The sequence below is a fragment of the Lissotriton vulgaris genome, chromosome 8, assembly GCF_964263255.1.
Source record: "Lissotriton vulgaris chromosome 8, aLisVul1.2, whole genome shotgun sequence".
Taxonomy (NCBI): Eukaryota; Metazoa; Chordata; class Amphibia; order Caudata; family Salamandridae; genus Lissotriton; species Lissotriton vulgaris.
The window spans coordinates 491468571-491490522 of record NC_141696.1 but is presented as its reverse complement, the minus strand read 5'-3'; the positions used below and the strand labels follow the sequence as shown (position 1 = coordinate 491490522).

At 41.0% G+C, this 21952-nt stretch overlaps 1 protein-coding gene across 2 annotated transcripts in view; it reads left to right on the top strand.

Moving 5' to 3' along the window:
* ARHGAP6 (Rho GTPase activating protein 6) overlaps positions 1-21952 on the top strand; it is a 1594767-nt gene that overhangs the window by 573181 nt on the left and 999634 nt on the right. For both annotated transcript variants that reach the window (XM_086934307.1, XM_086934308.1), the window contains exon 2: positions 4985-5144. In XM_086934307.1, coding sequence (XP_086790433.1) covers positions 4985-5144 — 160 coding nt within the window. The remainder of the gene's footprint in view (positions 1-4984; positions 5145-21952) is intronic.

The window sequence follows — 21952 nt, the reverse complement described above, 5'->3', positions numbered from 1 at the left end:
CCCCCCCTGCGCAGGAACGCCTCCTTATAGCGCAGTGCTTTACAGCTAGGGGATGCGTCACGTTGTAAATAGGGCGCATTATTTGCGCAGCCGTTGCGTCAAATTAAGTGACGCAATTGCGGCGCATGGGCATCATAAATCTGCCCCGTTCTGTTTTCTTTGCTATGAACAGCTCCTCTAATTATGCACCATCACCTGACCTGCCTTTCACCTTGGGTGCTAGATCTGGCAGCAGGCATTGTGGTGTCAGAACTCAACTTACAATAGTTGTCTTTTCTTAATAATCAAGGACTGGGTGCGCCACAAGTCACTGATTATAAAGAAATTAGATACTAACATTTATATAGGGATTAGAGAATCGCATATACTATATATATTTCAATCACATGCCTCAAAAATAAAACGTCAAAAGGACTCCAAGTAATATAAATAACAGGAGTTTAAACTTTATATAATTTTTTCTAAAAGCGCCCTTTGCTCCAGATTTGCAACTGAAGAGAAATGAACTATTGTGTGAGAGAAAAATTTTCACCTAAGTGCAAAGGGAGCAAATGGGCAAAGTGACTGGCCAGTATGTTGTAATGGGCTGAAACAAAATGTGAATGACAGGCCAAGAGACCCGTGGATGAAGTCCAATGAGCAAAAAGCCCCTCTATGTATGTCTGTATATTATGTATGATTTGCTGGGTGAAAAGCAATAGTGTGGTAAGACATCTAATGTTATCTCAATGGCCAGATGTAAAAAATTACAAATAGGAGCAGGAGACGAGGTAGGTTTAGGTGAACATTTGCACTGTGGAAGAGGTTTCAAAATTTAGAACATTTGAATATTTTTTTCATGTCTGAAATAGCGCCCAGCGTCTGAAATTTTACTTTTCTTCTGTTTACCTAGTTAGTTTGAATTCAAAGTGAGTGGTGTTATCCTTCTGTGTTCGCTCAGGGCACAGTAACTGGCAATAGTAAGCACTTGTCCTAAACTCAACTTTTTATCTCTGTTAGCCTGCACCGACTCAAGCACCAGTCCAAATATAGCGGAGTCCTTACATAAACTGGACATCTGAAAGCAGATTCTGAGAAAATATTTACTAAAAAGCAAAAATCCTTTCTGGCTGATTTACCAAGAGGCTTTTTAGGAAATGCATGTTGACGAATGTGCCATCGATTGAACCTGTAAATGCCTTATTTTGATCGCAGAGGTACGTTTGGCGATAACGGCTGCAGCTTCCAGCTGATCTCTGTAAAAAAAAAAAAAAACAATAATATTATCTATTATATAGAATGTGTAAAAAGCATAAAAGGACTAGGGATTGATCATTTCATTCACAGGCTTAAAGCGGTCAACTCTAACAAGAACACCCACAATTCATCGTTTTTTGGCATGATTGAAGCATGTAGGTTGCTTTTACATCTCTGTAACGCCACTGCCCTGCTTGCTACTCTTCCAAAATCTGATATACCCCCACATAATGTCACCCTCCTCATCACAAAATAAGTTGGCACAGGCACAAAGGAGTTAGATGACATTACTCTTTCTGAAAGTCCTTCTTTGGCTTCCCTTGATGTTAGAATGAATTTTTAAAATGCCCTTTATTACTCCGAAGTATTTCGCATATCCCTAACTAGCTACCTTAAGATAAACTTTGAATCACAGGAGGTAAAAAGAAACACTAGAAGCAGGTTCCCTTATAGTAACACGAAGTTAATGATTGCGAAGACAATCTTTCGACAAAAACAATTAGCAGATGTATTTTTATCGTTCAACACTTTGACTAGCGCTTGTTGATTACGAAAACGATTTGCTAAAGTCAGTAGGCAGTAGTTTTTTGGTTTATATCGTTTGTTAAAGCCTGCCTGCAAATGTTTTGTTTATTGAGATCCCACTGATAGGCATTGTAGACACCGGTTTTGGTGTTTGGTAGCCTCCTGGCAAAACCAGGGAGGAAATGTACTGCATTAGTTCTTGTAACACACGTTTTGAGGATTTGCATGCTATTCTGCAAACTTGTGAATATTTGCAAATTTGTGAGTGGTATTTAGCTGTGTGTAGAATACAAGAACCTTTTTTTAAATTATCATTAAGTATAAGCTCTTGGTGGATTGATAGTGTTGTTGAGTGTCATTTTCTCTCATCAATTTGTAGCAGACACTGCCTTGCCGAGTAAACATTTCACTGCCCTAGGTATCTTGAGGGTCAAGTGGTGAAGGGTTGTAATTGAAGATAAGTTTTCTCCCGGTTGTTACACAATTAAATAGCTTCCTTGCTGAAGAACTAGAACTTTGACAAAGTGACATTTCTATAACCGTTTTTTACAAGCAGATGAATAAAGAGAATAATGTGCAGGGGCTTCTTTGGGACTACTGTGTTAAGTCTCCCTTCTGTTGGCTGTGCGGCATTCATTGTCCATCATGTCAAAACATACAGTACCTATATATTGATATAAACATGTTCCTATTCTGTGTTCTTAACATGGATAACCTCGCATCCATTCTTTACCAACTTTTAAAGACCATGGACAATCAGCTCTTAGAAACCTAGTCCTGTTCGAAATAAACTAGCGACAGGGACTTAACAATTATATTATCCCTTTGAGCCAGTGGGCCTATAAGACATGCATGTGGTTCTATTTAAGAACCTTTTTCATTTAGGTTTAAGCCACTACCTGAGCTGCAAACCCTTTGTTAATTAGCCTTGAACCATATTTTCAGCACTACATTGGGCCCGTCCATCTATCCAATCACCATGTGTGCTAGGTTGTCAGACTATTTCTTGTGAGAGCAGGTTGTTTTTTTCATTTTATTCTCAGTGGCCTCAGAGTTTCAATTTATAAATTGCAGTGCGAGTGGGCTTTTATATTTTTGCTTAAATTAAGACCCTAAAAGGTTTGCAGCTCCTGTTTGATATATAATGATTGTCAGTAATCGAGGACTTAAGCCTGTATTCCTATGGCGTTTTGATGTGACTATATATTGCCATGATTACACCAGTAATTGCATATCTGAATGTTGAAGGGGAAGTTTACCTCGTGAGTGGGGAGGCCACTAATTAGCCATGCATATGTAATGCCACTTTCATGGAGACTTGCAGAGGTGTGACCTAGCTTTTGGTCCACCTCCTTCTTAAACATTGTGTTGACTATACACTAGCGATTGAGGCCTGGTTTGGTCAGGCTGTTTATCAGTACCTCTTTGCCTAGTGGGTTTGAAGGCCTATGAGATACTCCATATTCATTGTGTTGCGGATTCTTGTTTATCACAGGAATAAGTATTTGTTTCAACTGCAGGGATAGTTATTCAAATGAATAGTGCTCCCACTAAATCCCTTCACCTAACATTATCTCAGCGACCCTGGGCTGGACTGGTCTTTCCACTGCTCAGTGGAATAGTCTGCAACTAAGATTAGTACCAGAAGGCCTACTCTAGTTCGTTATGGAGAGGGTATTGGTAAAGGCTGTCCAGTTTTTGTTGTTTTAAATAATTAGTTGCATTTTGTATTTGAGGCTTGCCCGTTCTGATCAAGTGTAACTGTGATTTGTATTGTTTACATATATTTTCTGTACTTCAAACAGATTTTAAATGGATTAGGGATTTTTCAGTATAACATTTAAAGTACACTTTTGTTTTGAAAATGTGTTGGGGCCAGTTAGACTTTAAAGTCCAATTAGGGTTACCAAGCAAGGGCTGAGTGTGCAACACCAATGGCAGCCATGTTTGTGTAGTAACTGCTCATGGCGTTAGGAATTTTCTTTAAATACTTACAGGAGTCTATCACATCAGTGCATTTTAAATGAACCATTAACATGGTGAACATTTTGTGATTATATAGTGTTTGTGTGCATCCCAATTGAAAGACTGTGCATTGTTTTGTTAGTAGCACCAATACACACTGTATTTTCAAAATAAATTAACAGTGGTCGTTTTGTTGGATTCCCCTGTACCCATTATTAAAATGCGCGCATTTTATATTGTCTAGTGAAAACCAGGATTTTTTTCAATTGTCTTCAAGGTGTGGTACCAGTTGAAAAAAGAGCACGCTTACATGCACGAAATGCGTTCTTGAAACTGTTAAACAAAAAATTATATTTTTGCTTCATTTAATTTTGATGTGTCCTGCTTGTGGGAGTTGGTGTAACTGTGGAGATAGAATAAAAAAATAAAACCTGCTTAAATGTGAACACATTCTGTAAGCCGGGGCTCAATGACATTGCACATTCATCCAAAACACAAGGACAAAAGAGCCTTGACCTACCTGGCAAGAAGTCAGTTGCTTGGAACATTGCACATGAGGGACATGGCTGCACTCAGAGCACTGAACTCAGCAACTCTAAAGGCATCTGGCAGTAGTCTACTTTTCCTATGAATTTATTGGAAAAAAGTAAAACCCGTGATGGGATTTTGCAGAACTGTAAATCATACAAAATTGAAATGCTGACAATGTAATGGAGGCTTATAGTATTTAGTAGTGAGATCCATGTTGGGCAGGGGCTTAACACAGGCCCCTGCAGCCCCTGCTGTGTGGGGGGCCCTCACCCTCCAGGGGGCCCCATCAGCACCGCACTTCTGCTGGGGAGCTCTAGATTGAGTCCGGAGGGGGCCCCTTCACTTACCCTGCAGGGGGCCCCCCTCAAGGTTCGTTATGCCACTGATGTTGGGCTTTTGAATACTTGCTCGCCTCTGCTCTGTGTGATATTGCTGAAGGGTCATGTTTTGGGTAAGATGTAGATTTGATATGTGAAGGTTTTATCTAGAATGGTTCTTGGATCCGCTTATTGAATATTCGCTTGGTTGTTTATAGTCCAGTAGAAACTTGATATAACGGCACCTGATTGGAATTTCAAGGAAATAAGATAAAGAAACGACAAGAGAATAGGAAATCAATATGTTAAGAATTGAACAATATTTTCCCATCTCTAATTTATTGATTTAAGGCTGCTGTTAAGTTTCATGAGTGATCTAATAGTTTACTTTCTTTTTCTCCATCTCTCAGGGTGATTTTACGTGGAACAGCATGTCAGGACGCAGTGTTCGCCTGAAGTCAGTCCCCATACAAAGTCTGTCTGAACTGGAGCGTGCTCGACTGCAGGAAGTTGCTATTTATCGGCTCCAGCAAGATTACGACCTTGGTTGTCAAATCACCATTCCCAAAGGTAGGAATCAAGTGTAATTTAGCTTGTACAACAGTGACACTTTACATAATACTTCATAGCCATTCTCCCTGTCCCTGTGATGGTCAGACTAGGCAAAGTACTCTGCATTTCATGCTTATTTGCCCACTCTATATGCATCTTCGCCGTCTCTATCTCAGACCTATGTTTTTAAGATTCTCAGTGTATACTATTACCCAAGCCATGGAATTATTTGCACTTGACTCTGCAGACATCTGTTTTTTTACTGCTACTTTTTTACTCAGAGCCATCTCTCACAGGAAAAGTCTGGTGTTTTAACTTTCTGAAATTCTTCATTGCTGAGCCTTTGTTTTTAACGTAATGTTTGTATTGTGTTTTACTGTACGCTTTTGTGATTGTTTTTAATAGTCGAATAAAGCTTGAAAAATGAAAATGAACATAATACACTTTATAGAGAAAACAATCTGTATTGAAATGTGTATAGCAGTACAGAATGCAACATTCCTTCGTCTTAAAACCAATGCTACTGTGTGCATCATGTAATTACTTCATTAAAGAATAGTTTGACAACGTGAAGAAATTTACCGCATAGAGTATACATCATGTACTATTACTAGTTATTGCAGTGCTTACTGAATAACCAAGGGGAAGGATACATTTTGAGCTTTGCACGAATATATTTGATTATATTAAGTGGCAAGGTAATTATTTTTCCTGTGCTTTTCTGGTGAACATATTTTGATGTGGTGCTTTTCTTTGGCAGAACTGTATGGTTAACTAAGCATAGTGGATTCGATGTTAATTGCTGTGCCTAAAATGCACAGGAAAATAATTCTCATAAAAAATTTGATTGGTTTAGAATGTGAAACTCATTAAAAGTATAGTGTTTTCAGATTGTGTTAAAGTAGAAAACTTTTACCTTTGGTGTGGTGCCAACATTCCACACTTTTTGTTTGTACATATATATAACAGTATACATATAGGGGACTTGAAATGTGTTTGAGAGATCACGTTCCAATGGTCAATCAAGTTAGAATATTTCATACATATGTGGCAATTAGTGAGTGCTAGTAAGGCTGTATACAATCAATTCCAATAAATTGTTGAAATCCCTTGTAAATACATTGGGTATCATAAAAAGAATCCTTATCAATATAATTCTATGACACCATAAGTAAATTGAGCAAAATATGAATAGCTTTTCTAATCCTTTGACTTAGATTGTAAAGGAAGGTATGCAGGTGTTAAATTTGAATCATAGCAGGGCCAAAGTTGATCAATACGTGCGGTTGATTTGGGTAATAACATATTTTATACACACGCCAACAAGCAATTTAATTAATTGTGCTATTCAAATAGTGAAGAAACAGTTTCGCTCCTTCTTTGAGCGGATTTTAAATATTAAAGCCCCATAGTTGAAGGTTTACCCAACTCTCTGTATTTAGTCAATCATCCTTGCAAGGGTGGGAGGTTGGGTCTGCCAGGATTCACACCTATGATCTTTACGGTGCTGATCTCACTGAAATATTTTGCTGGCTCAAAGATGCACTCAAGAAAGAAAGTACATTATTTTGGTGAAGTTAACTTCATCATTATTTTTGCTGTATTTGCTGCTCCGATTTCTCTTAAAATCTTGCTGTCACAGTGAATGTATAGAGACTAAATTGTCATGCTAGGTACATTAAAAGTTGTTACAAAGAAGTTGTACCTTTGATTCCCATATGCATGCTCCTTCTGACAGTGAAGCTATCACCTGCACACGTTGTGCTATTCATCCTATCTATTCTGTAAACACTTTCCATAAAACATGTCTCAGCAGAGTGTTAATGAAAGTATAACCCACCTTTTGTTTTGTAGGAAACAAACAATAGAAAAAAAACATGATGCCTGTGGCTCTAATGAAAAGCTGCTTGAGAGGCATGGTGAACAAAGACAGGGGACCGAGAACCTGGGGAGGTTATCTGTCTGGTGGACTTATATAGATTGAGAATGGCTGCATCATGAAAGAGTTCGGGAGGAAGAAATAACGTGAAAGCCCATTCTCATCGCCATTGTGGTAAATTAAGATGCAGGGTAGCAAATAATATAGGTGAAGCAGGATGAAGTTTATTCACAAGGTAGGAGTCTCAGGCTACACGTAAAGATGGTAGTAAGGAAGCACCACCGGGTGCAGTATCCCTGCTGCTCAGCCCACACATTCCAACTGACATTCACTCAACCAGGCACACATCAGAATTCTAATTACATCCCAGACTCTCTGGCTAGGTAGAAGGGGCCATAACACTTAGGGGAGATTGAATCGCATAGAAATGAATGATGCCACACAAGGTGACTAAGGAGGAACATGAAATGGTGACAGGGTGATAAGGAGCACATGGTGAAAGACAGATGTAAAAAAGGAAAAATACAAGAGGGTGGTGGTTTTGACGAGGGCCACATTGAAAAAGAGGGAGAGGGTGGGGCGTACGAAAGAGAGAAACGAGAATGTATTGGTGAAGAAGGGTAGGGCAGTTGGGAATAAAGAGTCTCACACATAGAGCCAGCAGATGAAAACTGTAGTGTCCTATGCCAAAATGTGATTGCCAAAGTGTCAAGTAAATAGTTGATAGAGGTTTGTTTCAGCTATTATGGGATTACACCACACAGATCATTGTTGCATACTCCAGTACAAGGTGCTCTGGACTAAGGTTTGACATCAGCAATACATCAATTACAGGAAAGCACCTTAGGCCCCCACAAGAAACACAGAGTAGTAGATTTTCTAATCAAAAAGGTTTATTAACAGATTGACAACATTACAAAATCAAATTGATTATAAATCAATAAACATATCATTGTATTAATTTAGTTTTTATAATGCAAAGAGATTCAAATAGTGAATGCAAAGGCAAATTGTTTGAAGTTGTTATAGGTAAATCAAGTAAGTTTATTTTCCTATGATGGGAAGTTCCCTGCTATACTAAGCGAAGGAGATGAAGGAATGTGGAAACGGCAGACTGTTTCAGACAATAAAGCCTCTAGAGGCAGAAAAAAAGATTCAATAAGGTGAATGAGAAAGGAATTGCTCAGGACTTTTAACTCTTTGAGCAGGATCTAAATGAGGGGTCTAATCTCAAGAGAGTGGGAAGGGGCATCTGAATCTAACTAGCTCAGCAAGGCTCAATTGACACATCCAATTCCCACAGTTTGCAACAGTGCCCGCAGTTCTTAGGGATAGGTAACCAATCCGAGTCAGACAATTCCTAAGGACACAACTACACCCTTCTTACCAGCCATCACACCGTGGAAGTTTAAAAGGATAATACATCAAGGTCAGCTTGTCCCAGACACAGGTGTGGACATACTATTCACTCTCTTTGAAACACATGCTGGTATTCGGTTCTCACAGAAATCAAAACATTTGCAACATTTAATTATCACACTCCTGTATCGTGGCACCTGAGAAGAGAGAGAGAGAAAACTCAACGACCAAGCACATTTTCAATGTTAGCATGAGTCATTTGGACTTAGGCCTATATTACCTATGGTTAATTTAAGGTGTACTTATGCTAGCTATAGTCCGTCTCAATATGAAAATCACAATAGGAGTATGCATATACGTAGCTCAGGTTGATGTATTTACGAACCAAGATAATAATTGTGATAGAGCATCACCAGGTTGGTCGAAGTAAGCCAGTTATTTAAAGGTGCAGACTCTAAGCCCACCGCGTCCATATTGTTAACAGCAGGTCTGTTTGACAGCTGTGCAATCAAAACCGGACCCTAAAAAGGATAAAGAATGGAGAACAAAAAGCAAGTTAAATATTGCCCGACCTTCTTTGACATCAAATTGCACTTCATTTAAAGTGGATGTGCATGTGATAAGGCAAATACCTGTCATTTACAGTGTAGAAGAGACCATACATCACCCCTTGCTGTATGCCATTGCAGGGCAGAAGCACAATCTGAATGATAGTTGAATAGACCAGTGAATGAAGAGGGATGATCCAAAACTTTGCTTCATGCCCAGTAGCAATCACTCTCCAGAAGGCCCATATTAAAGCACTATAAGTCATTGTATGTTCATTAAGCCTATGGATAACTGGATAGACCATGCTGACCTACATTTGTGATGACCCTTTCAGAAAAACTGAATGCTGGGCTCCCCTTGGGAGGGGATACATAAAAGACATGCAGAACTGGAACGGACTGCCCATTAACTTACTGGGTAGGATTGCACTGCACAACATGATTCTACTCCAGAAGCTTCACAATATATTATAAAGCTACCAATACAGAATCCCCAAACACATTGTTCATCAGATATGATCGGGCATGATCATTTGTGATCAACCTCTGTGGGTGAACCAGCCTCCCCTGATTGCTTGTCCTTGTAAACAAGGGAGACCCAGCTTTGCTAACTGAGTGAGACTTAGTCGAGAAAATAAATATAATGAACCCTCTGCCTTATGGGTCCCTAGTTCTGGGTACTCTTCCACCACAAGCTACTATGCAAGATTAAAGTAGACTGTTGACAGAGGGTGCTCCGCTGCATACAATGGGTTTGCAGGCTTTTATAGGAAGCAACATTTTTGTATGGAACCTATATAGCACAGGCAGCACGATTAAAGGAATTTAAGGCCTTGTATCACATTGGTATTTCCAAATTAAGGAACATAAGAGTTGTAGTTTCTGTGAAGTCCTTTTTCACATGACAAGTGGAAAACAAGCTTCATAAGTCTGTTTTTGATACTTCCAGTTGAGGCGTGCACTTGATGTTTATCCACCCTAATTGTTGACGCTTCCAGAGTACTATCCCGGGAGGCCCTTTTAACTATGCAAACTCTGTATAAAGGTGAGATTTTTAAAGTATGCTGTTATTATTGGTAACTCCCCAAAAGACCTGAAATCAGTGGTAGGAGGACCTAGATTCCTTAGATGAAGCTGATTGGAGGGATGCAATAGTTACACATAATCTTGCCATATCAGCCAGGTTGACACAAGAGCACTTGGACCTAGTTCAAACGTAGGCAGCTCTGGAAAATGGGAAAGGCACAATGCTTGGGCTGTATGAGATGACTGACTGGAATAGGAACCTTAATCCATATGATATGGAAACACCCATTGATTAAAATATTTTGGAATAAAGTTATCCATACATTAGCCACTGTACTGGGTAGTCCAATTTTCACCCAAGCTGATACTTATGGTAATACTGGAGAAGATTGAGAGGTCTAGAGTGATGGTTTTTCTGGGCCCAGCAGCTTTGCTTGCAGAAAGGGATAACGCGAGATGTGATGTTGGACGCCACCCGTAACAATGCAGAATGGCTACATGGTATGGAATTATGCCCAAAAAGAGAACCGCCAATTTATCAACCTAGAGATGCCCAAAGAAACACAAAGTTGGGGGACCCTGATGAAATCACTTATAGCTGTGCCCAACTTAAGGGCTTTTGGGTCAACTATGTTTAACAAAGAAAATTACATACACAGGTATGTGACTGCTTTTGAATTACTCTTAAAATGTAATTCCTTTTATTAATTTAAAAACACAAGTGCATCTGACAGATATGATTGTCACACATTCAATTAAAAGATGGTGGTATTTCCACTGACACACCTTTGATGCCAAAGTTGAAGAACGAGGCGCACATTGCAAAAGTAATCATTCTGAATTCTTTGTAACCTCATTCCTACTCACTAGACTACTGAACTGAAACACTTTTTTTATTTAGACCATGGTCTTTAAACACTGCGAGAACCACAATAATAAAAAACAATCAATGCATTAAAAATTCCTTACAGTAAAATTGATGACAAAGGTACAGAATCCAAATTCATTCCCCAATAGCAGCAATGTTTTTAACCCAATAAACTTGAATGTTAAATATGTCGTTATAATTAAATAAATAGCAATAAGATTCATTAAAATACATTTTCAATTATGTGCTTTTTTTAAAAAATACAATATCCGCTTCCTTTCCACCATTGCAACTACATTTCAACTCAGTTCAGTGCTATGTATCTTTGTCTAAAATATTTTGCCTAAGCTGCTAGGTGGGGGAATCAAAAAGAAGAGGCATAGAATTGCTAAACCCCCTTCAGTCTGTTCCTCAAAGGTTTTTATGCTTTTCATATAGTTCCCCAAAGCGATGGCTATATCAAGATCTGTAATTTCTACTAGTATATCTATAGCTTGGGCTCATGACCTTAATCCGTATATTATGAAAATTGGGCACAAAAAGAATTTCCTCAACCGCAAGGCAATCTACCAATATATGCAGGATATCATTTTTAGTTCCAAGGCCACATTTGCAGATTCCATCAGCATGACATTTCAGCCTTTGTTTTTCCCTCCATTAGCCATGGGTTAATTCCAATTCATACTCTTAGTAGTTCACACCTAAGCTCATAGTTTGGCAAGGTGTCCAGATACGGATACCATGATTCTTTTACCCATGAGTGTCTTATCTCTGTCACTGATTTTTTTCGTTCAGGTATACCAAGTCGTTCTTCCTTGACTATTCCTGACCTTGGGTTCTAAGTGAGCCCTTGGTAAATTCTAACTTCAGTGTGTGCTGAGTTAGACTCGCATTTAGTGTCTCCGCTATGGTTAAGATCTTCTTTTTTACCTCCCATGCCCACTTTAAGCTACTACTTCAGATCTCCTCCCTACGCCATAGTGAGACCTTCTTCACACCCCTGGGATCCTGGTGTTTCCAAAATCTTAGCAGTGACATTTGGATCTGCATGTTCCAAGCTTTTGTTCCTGTCTCCATTCTTACAGCCTAGATCATAGCAGAGCTTGGTAGAGACAATAAGGTTTTTAGGATCTTCCCTTCTTCCTGGTCCCATCTGCATTTGCCACTTAGGTACAGGACTTTTGCCCCGTACAAAACCTGCAGGGGTATCATGGCACCATATGCTTTTAGCATCGGTGTATGGGACATTTCTCCATATTCCTTATTACATTTTTTCAGCCCACAGATTGAAGAGAAAGCTTTTGCTTTTTGGGCTTCAATGTGGGTACACCATTTAATGGCACTGTCGAACCAGAGACCCGAATATTTGTTTTCTTTTACAATCTCCAGTTTTGTTTGCCCTAAAAACCAGCAAATATTTTTTCCAAAGCATACAATCTTCATTTTATCCATATTTACAACTAAGATTTCTTTCTCACAATAGTCTCTAAAAACATTTAATTTCCTTTGAAGCCCAAGCTCTGTTTGATCGAGTATCAAAAGGTCCTCTGCATATAAAAGACATGCCACTTTATTTCCGCTCATTCTAGGGCTTGCACTTCTTTCCACTTCTAAAACTTCGGGTAGGTCGGCCAAGAATAAAGTTAATAGAGGAGCCAAAATGCAGCCTTGGCTCAGCCCGTTCCCTACCACTATTTTCTGTGTTAGAGGCCCTTGTGTATCCTTAATTACCTGGGCCCAGTTTCCTGTGTGTAGTTCCTTTAAAAGGACCAGTAATACCTCCGGTATTCCATACTTGATCAGGCATTCCCAAAGACACTTGCAATCCACTGAGTCAAATGCTGCCCAGAAGTTAACGAAACAACAATACAATTTCCCATTCTGCTCTATTGACTTCCGGGCAAGTGCCCAAAGGGCAAAGCAGTGGTCTATGGTGGAATGGCCTTCTTTATCTCCCCCCTGTTCTACCGGTATAATAGAGTACTATTCCACCCAAGCTTTGAGCCTTCCTAGTATTATTTTCGCGAATATCTTTTCACCAATATCTATCAGATGTATTAATCTGTAGTTCTTTGGGGTATGCATATCGCCTTTCTTATGCACCAGTCTGATTATTATTCCTTTCCAATTGTTGGGGATCTTCCCAGATGCTAAGATTACTTGAAACTTTGATAAGAATTCTACCGACCAATTCAGCTGTGATTTTCTTATCAGGGCTGGGAGATTGGCTGGTCCTGCTGCTCTAGTTATATTAAGGGGTTTTATTGTAAGTTTTACATTTGAGGGTAAGAAATCTGCTTTGAGTATTCTACTAGCCCGTCCCACTCCTGAGGCTCCAGAACAACCGATTCTCTTCCCGGTCTATACAATTCCAGAAGGTATTCCACCCATGCCGCTTCTTCCACCACACAATTCATTGAGGCGGCCGGGGATTCTGCTGCTGATTGTACCAGCTTCCAGAACTGGCGTAAGTTCTTTGTCTCAATTTGTCTCTAGTAGTTTTGCCCAGTAAGAATCTTTGTAAGATTTGTTTACACTCCTTATTAACATATTATATTCTTTTCTTAATTGTGCAAGTTTATCTGCCTTTCCTGTTCGTATTTTACCCTTAATCTACCTGCTTCTCCTTGGCTCCTTCTTTTTTAGGCAATCCTCAGTGAACCACTGTCCATGACTGTTACATATTGATGCTTCTTTACGTTTTTTCTATCCTTTCTAAGTTCTACTTGGAGGCTTTGAACCACTTGTTCTAATTTGTCCACATACCAGTCTAGTTCCTTCCCTCTCTCTTTCCCCAGATCGAGGTTCTGTTGTAATCTTTCCAGCCTCACTAGACTAAATGTATAATAAATGTAGGAGAATGCATCTAGCGAATTATGTTGAGCTTTAGTTGGTAAATGCATGTTGACTTGCAAAACTTCCAGTACAGTACTTTGCCCATAAGCTTCATAATAGAAATTCCCCTCAAAGAGCTCAGATATAAGGCATTACTAAGTCAATGGAACATTGAAACATTGTAACACTTGAGCATCACCAAAAATAGTTAATAACCTTTCTTTTATTTACATTGTAGTACTTGGCCATAACATTCAAAGTCATTACTGTCTTATTTTGCAACTGACCTGACTGTACTACTTCAGCAACTACAGCTAACTCGTCCCTTGTGCAGTGCCCCACATACAGACTTATGCTGCTGATCTTTATAAACACTGTGGCGTCACTGAGCTTGTTTTGATAGAATTGCTTTTTATCAGAATTCTAGTCTAATTTCTAGTCTGACCCTTTTCAATCCATTAAATTCACAGACTTTTCAGTTAGTACTTGATGTTCAGCGACACAATGTGGTGAAGAGTGCACTGTATTCTTTTGTAGTTCATCAAATGGACTTAACAAACCTTCCACAATCCTCCTCCATTGGTATAATGCTGGCCATCACCATAATACACAACCCATTCCCCGATTAACTCTACTGGCAATGGATAACATTCAGAAATGATTTTCATACATAAAGTGAGCTGGCCTTTTAATATTTACCACTTACTCTCAATTTTTGTTCAGCTTTCTCTAATTGAATATTTTTGTCATCTGCAATGTGTTTTTTTTCCTACAGATATCTACTTGGCATTGTATTGTAAACGTTCAGATAACTAGCAACTTTGTATTCCTCTTCAACGTAGTTTAACAAATAGGTCACAACCGTAAATGTGGTCCTCCCAGACCCTGTCCAAGAACTATATTGATATACTTTGTGGAGGTTCCCCTCAACTGAGCTATGTGCAGATGCCAAAGCACTTGTAATGAGTATGGGTAAAATCCCTTTAGGGTTGAAGAAATCCACATGCTTCAATGACTGGTATCCTCCTCTACCGCCTTAATCTCTTTAGCTCATCTTTTCACTTTATCATTGTCTGGGTGAAACCGACACGATTACCTTTCTCGCTGCTTTTTCTAAATCCTTATCATTGGTGGGCCAAGCAGTAGAAAACACAGACTTGAATGAACGGCATGTGGTCAAGCAGCAGCTATTATGTGTCGAATGCTCAGGAATTTCAGCTATAAATGTCAGTGGTTGTGTCATGGAATAATAATTTCTCATATGGTACTCTCCCTTAGTCAGGAATTCAAACGTTCCTCTCTACTTTAGGCCTTGCCTTTCACCATCATTCGGTGGTTATGTTTGACCACAGTTTTCTGCCTACTAGGGCTATCTGCTGCAAAACTGAGCTTTCTACTACTTTTATTTTTATATTTGTTCTGTTTAGTGTTGATCTGTTCTTAATGCGTTCTAAATTCAAGAACTACATGTGATTATTATTTTCATTCAAAATGATGACCCTAATCCAGTTTTGTATTGTTAGCTTCCACTCTAGAAAAAATATGCGTGGTAGGGACTTGTTCAAAATGTTTTTTTTGTTTTATGAATCCATACATTTAAAGTTGTGAATAGACATTTCCTGCCGATATGCTCACTTTGTGTTGAATGTGGGCTTAAACAAGAAAAGCGTGAGAGATAAAAGAGGAATCACTAACACAGAAATGATGATGCAAGGGCAAATTATTTTGGGCTCAGGAAATTTGTTGGCAAATAAGTCAATAGATTTGTCATCACTGCCTGAAGAACACAAATAACTGAATTGGAAGGCAAACAGGGAAGAGTCAGACGGTTGTCAGGATGCACATGGTAATGTTAAACAAAGACCTGCAAACCCAGCGGGTTCAAGGATTCTCATGGGTCTGGTCACTGTTGACCTGCAGCAAAACTAACACTTGTTTCACTTATTTTCCCATGCTATGGAAGACTACATTTCTGTGATTTTTTTTTGCCCTACTAATGATTTCCTCTCACTAACGATCCTCTTTCATCAGACTCATTGGTAATTTAGCTATTTCACCGGGCCTCAATTTACGTTTTCATAATCACATCAAACCATGGGCTAATTCTGATTTTGGAAGGGTATATTTCTCAATAAAATTCAAGTGAAGTATGTTTCTATTTCATATGGCCTTCCAGTTTACTGGTGTAATGTGATCTTCAGATTTGATCGATAATCTGTTGCCTTGGACGGGGTATCTGCTCTGTGGTCAGTGCTGGCTTACTTCTAGGAGTCTGCAGGACTTCACTTGGAAGCTTGAACTTTTGGCCTCCTCCATGTGCGTTATGCGTATAGACTATAAGGTTACTTGCCATGAAACCTGCTCAGTGGACACTTCTTCAGGGGCAGTATTCCCCCTGAAAGATGTCCCAAGCATTTGTGGCACGTATTTGCTGGTTATAGTGTGCCAACCTGAGCAAGCAGTCCACTTCCCTCCCAAATGAGTTACAAACATCTGAGTTTGAGGCATTCCGTGAGAATCACTCTACTCGGCATTGTAAGAGACTAATGCAAAGCATGCAGAGAACAGCCACTTCACAGTACTGTTTCACTATCGCTCCATTTAGTGTGCTAACAATTACGGACCTGTGAAAGAAATATGGTGTCTTGACATATGAATCTGTGTAGTCTCTCTAAGGGAAACATGTGCAAGGTGACTTGCAATATGCTTGTTATGAACAGTTTTGAAAACAGGGACGGCTCCTCCTCAATGGCAGAGGAGCATTGCCCCACTGCTTTCCCGCAGTGTGAGGAAGCCAAAACATAAAATGCTAATAACTTTTGGTGATTACCATTTTATGTTTCTTTTCACATTGTGGGCGGAGCTGCCTGGGCAGGGCTGGAGTGGTTTGCCCTCTTGGGCCGCCCAAACCAGTCATGTGTACGCTGGACTTCTCCATGCAGGCTGCATTGCAGCCTAGATGGAGAACATGCAATCCCCCTACGGGCCAGCAGAAAGGTAGGTTTTACTTTTTTTTCTTATTACTGAAACCCGATTTCAACACATTATCATTTATGGGCAGCTTAGTTTTATCAGTAAAACTGCAGGTCTTTGCAAATGTAGTGGCCATTTTAGTGCAAAATGTATTGTCTGTAAATCAGCACAACCACGACATGCTTTAGTAATATATGTGAGACCTCGTGCTCCAAAGTGCACAATCGGCTACATACGACACCCTTACCACTCTCCTGCTGAATGAGCATCGCTCATTGGCTACACTAATGCCTGCATTTTTCACAATCACTAGGACTTCAGTGATGTAAAATTGTTGGCAGCATCACCTCTCTGAAAATTGCTCCATCACCAACTGAAGAACCGGGTTTTAGAACCCAGCGGCGCCAGGGGAAACGTCCGATGTCTTCGGGTTCACCTGTCTTAGAATACAGAGACACGGGATACTTCTCGGTGACGTCAAAGACCAAATTTATTGGCTGCAACCAGGAACAGAGGTCTACGAAGCACAACACGGGTAGTTCCCTAGAGACTGCACAAATTCATTGAGCGGAGCATCGTCTTTTATGCTAAAATTCACATTCCCGGCTAGCATCAGTTACATACAAACGGGCCAATCAAATGATGACATTTCATACATATTGCATGACGACAAACCCACTTTCTGTTGTCCAGCCCACCAGAAATGACCAAGCAAAATCCAACATTCCTGCTCGAACAGGCCGGACGTACTCATAATAAAAGACCTCAACCCAAATCAGTAATTAAGCCATAAAGGAAGGAACAGAAGCAGATGAGAAGCAAGATAGAAGGGTGTGTGCATGTACCATAAACTCAGCAATGTCCTGCTCTTTGATCTCTATCTGACCAGCTGCCTAACAAGGAACTGGCTCAACGAGGTCAGCCTCAGGCAAGGAGTCAGCTCGTTCAGGTCACACAGAAGTCAGCTAAAGGTGTATGTGTCCCAAGGACTCGTTCTGCCATAGTCATCGGCCTATGTGAGGGCAACCACACAAAATGGCTGCCGTACAAAAAATAGAACCCAAAGGTTCGAACGAAATCCCTGAATACGTAGTGTTTCCATTGATCGATTATGGTGAAACCCCTCGTACATACCGCACTGGTCATTTGCGGTCCGCTGATACCAAAATCGTCTAGATGCGACTACCTTTATTGAACGGGTTCAGAATCACGGAACCTCACAACAGTTTCAAGTGTAGAGGATAAATGTGAACTCTGTACTCTAAGCATAAACACACTTATTTTGTTTTGTATATTGTCTTCAATGTGGTAGGCAGCTTAATGCAAATAACTTTCAATATATGTGGTAACCTGTAGATACACTGATTGTTTTGTAATAAACTCCAGAGGTCAAATACATAAAAGTACCTCCTTAGAGACATCATTAAGAACGAACAAAACGTGAATATCTAAACAAATTATTCTGAAGAAAGTCCATAGGCTAGAACCCCCCCCCCCCATATTTGTTGAAGGCACAGCTGTAATTTTGTTCAGTGATCTACCTGTCATAACTCAACTGTTATAACCAATTACAGTATAATATCTGTCATTTTCTGATTACTTGCGACTAATGATGTCACAACTCAATTGCAAAGTGAACATTTTGGATTATAAGGTCTCAACTATTCTATCCCGTAAGGGATAAATAGACGAGAGTATAGAGGGCAAACCAAGCTCTGAAAACATTGCGGATTGTGTCCCGTTCATGTGGTGCACTCGTGTGGAACGCGCGTCCACATCAAACCCATCAGCCTCCCTCCCACAGGCATCTGAACGAGCCGCCTGCCTCACATCATTGCATCAGACCCGCCAGCACAAATGCCGAGGGCTTCACTTCAAAGGGATCCGCACCCCGCCCCCTGCTTCACACTTTGCCGAGAGCATTTCTCGGCCGCTTTTAATTTCATTTTGCGGCCGCTTTGTGCGTGCTTGGCCCGTTCCCTCCCACTCGCTCGCATCCCGCCACCCCACCAGGCTCACGCTTCTCCAGCGCGCTCTTTTTTAGTTATTGCTTTCCGTCCGTCCGCTTAATCCTACTAGCTTTTGCCTGATAGGTCAAGCCTACAGCGCAGATGCGTTGAATTCCAGACCTAATTAATCCTAACTTGTTTTGTCTCTTTGTATTTGTTTTTTGTGTGACCCATTATTGCATCGTTGGGTTAGCTGCAAAAGACTATCTTCATCATTTTTTATATATCTCCTCCTTAATAGCCTTCGTTTAAGATAGTGTGATCACTTTAAGTCACCGCTTTCCTTTAATGGGGTTGGTATTTGTAGTCTTTCTTTGCTTCACCGTCACCATTTCAGTAAGTCTTCGTGTCGACATGTCATTGAACCCAAGTATTCTTGGCCCCGGTCTTGTTCATTGCTCCCCCGCCCCCTGCTTCACACAGCATCACTCAGCACCACCACAGTATCACTGAGCACCACCACAGCATCACTCAGCACCACCACATTATCACTCAGCACCACCACATTATCACTCAGCACCACCACATTATCACTCAGCACCACCACATTATCACTCAGCACCACCACATTATCACTCAGCACCACCACATTATCACTCAGCACCACCACATTATCACTCAGCACCACCACATTATCACTCAGCACCCCCACACCACCACTCAGCACCACCACTCAGCACCACCACTCAGCACCACCACTCAGCACCACCACAGCACCACTCAGCACCACCACAGGATTACTCAGCACCACCACAGGATCACTCAGCACCACCACAGGATCACTCAGCACCACCACAGGATCACTCAGCACCACCACATTACCACTCGGCACCACCACAGCATCACTCGGCACCACCACAGCATCACTCGGCACCACCACAGCATCACTCGGCACCACCACAGCATCACTCGGCACCACCACAGCATCACTCGGCACCACCACAGCATCACTCAGCACCACCACTCAGCACCACCACTCAGCACCACCACTACAGCACCACCACCACAGCACCACCACCACAGCACCACCCCACCACCACTCAGCACCACCACTCAGCACCACCACTCAGCACCACCACAGCACCACTCAGCACCAGCACAGCATCACTCAACGCCACCACAGCATCAATCTGTGCAACAATTCAACAACAACTGGTTCAAATACGTTCTCTCAATGTTTCAAGCTTTATTACAAATGTCACAAAAAGATGTTAATATTTCACTTCTGTACTTGGATTTTCATCACAAAATACACTGAACATAATCTTCACAAGTTATTTACAAAAGTTTAAGCTATTGCCATTATAAATACAATCACTTTTATTTAAGTATTAATTATTTTAAAAATGTAAAAGCCATTGTTATTTGTAATATCAATACATCTAAGTCACGTAAATACAAAACATGTTGCATTACAAATGCTATAGGTGTCACATTTGCGAAAGTTATAACTATTGGCATTGTAAATGACAAAGCTATTTATTTAGCTATTTTCAAAACCAACACATAAATAAAAAAATTGTCATTTACAAGACCAATAGCTCAAACTTTCATAATGCGAGACCTATTGCATTGCAAATGCTTGTTTTTATATAGACTGCAGACTTCCCTGCATTTTGAGTAGTTTTGTTCCTTGATTGTGGAATAGAATGTGTGTTTTCAGTTCGTTTAAGGATTGGCAGAGGACAGCTGCTGGGTAATAGAATCACCCACTTATTATTGGGATGGCTATTTATGTAATGCTACCCCTGTCGATGCGTCTACTCGCTCTGCGATTGTGTAGCATGCTACTCTGTGGGTTTGCAGCATTAGTTATTCTCGTGCTTAAGTGTTTGCTGTCTTCATGTCATTTCATACATTTTGCAATGGCATTTCATGTAAATGTACTGTACAACTCCTTGGACATGAAGGTTATATTTGTTAAAGACGGAGTTGTATATGATGCTTCACACCACTAGGAACATTCTAGGTTGTATTGTATTGCATTTTGTAGCAATTTCCACCTCTGACAAGCGGCTGAAGGCTTTGGCTGAGAGCACACTGATCCATGGGTTGCTTGCAACATTGGAGACATTTGTCTTGCAGATTGAGCCTCAATTTGTTATGCAGTTAATCACTCGGTCTGTTATACGCAGCCGTCACAAACTGTCATGCAATCTGTCATACCATATGTTCTTAAGAGTATACAATGTCATGTGGGTAGTCTGATAGCACTTACATTGTAAAACAATGAGTGCATTTGCCCAAAGCGCTGCTCAGAGGTCCACAGCTGGTGCTATTCGATGATGTGCGCCGAATACCAAGACTGCGTAGTTCGGAAACCACAGCAGACCTCTTTGGTCCACTCTCTGCCCTTTATCTCACTATTGCAGTTTCCTGCTTTCTTCCCCTTTTCTGTTTTTCGTCATACGAGTATGTTCCTCTGTTTTGTTCTTGTGAAATGTTTGATGAGGAAAAATAAGTGCCAAGCCCCAAAAATGAGTGCCCTGGGCCCACCGACTCAAAGCAAGCTCTGGGTAGTCATTCAGACGATTGTGCATGCGGTTGTCTAACCATGCAGAAGACAAGGTAGCATAGTGCTACATTGTGGCAATAATGGCTTCGGTGTCATACCATGTGCAGTAGTCCCAAAAGGACAGACTCCCAACTCCTGGTGGCTGTGCGGAGCCACCAGGGAACAACACAGCACAGTGTGGAGTCACCCGAGCAGTGACAGCCTCCCAGCTACCATCAACGGTGCCAAGCCACCAGGAGGCTCAATGTGGGGGAGACCCAGGAGCGACAGCCCGGTCTAAGAATGTGTTGTGATAAAAGGCCTGGCAACAGAATGTGCCGGTTCGAGTTTTTCATTGACTCGCAGTTTTGTGTCTGGAAACAAAATGTGACTGAGTGCTCTCCGTTTAGGTACTCCCTGCTTTTTAGGTCGAAGGCCTAAAAGGCTGCGCTTGCGCAGTCTTAGGCCGGAGATTTAATGAGTCTGAGTAGCGGTGAATGTCCCTCCTCCGTGCCCCCTCTCTCCTTCATTGGCTGGCTTCCTAAACGGAGGCCAGCCATTGGAGGAGAGATCAGTCACTCCAATGTAGCCCCGTCCTTTTCGGATTTGGGGGCGTGATTTTTTGCGTTCTTTAGACAGTGACGTTGTCCGTCACTCAGAACAGCAAAACACGCCCCCAAATGCGAAAATGACCATGCTTTCTCCGAGGCATTTCTGCTTTGCCTCGGAGAAAGACGGTGGTTGTTTCCAGAGCTGCTCTGAGCTGCTCTGCTCGTCCCCCCTTCCCTCCGCTTTCCTTCGTCCAGCTCTGTCCTTCCATCCGCACGCAGCTCCG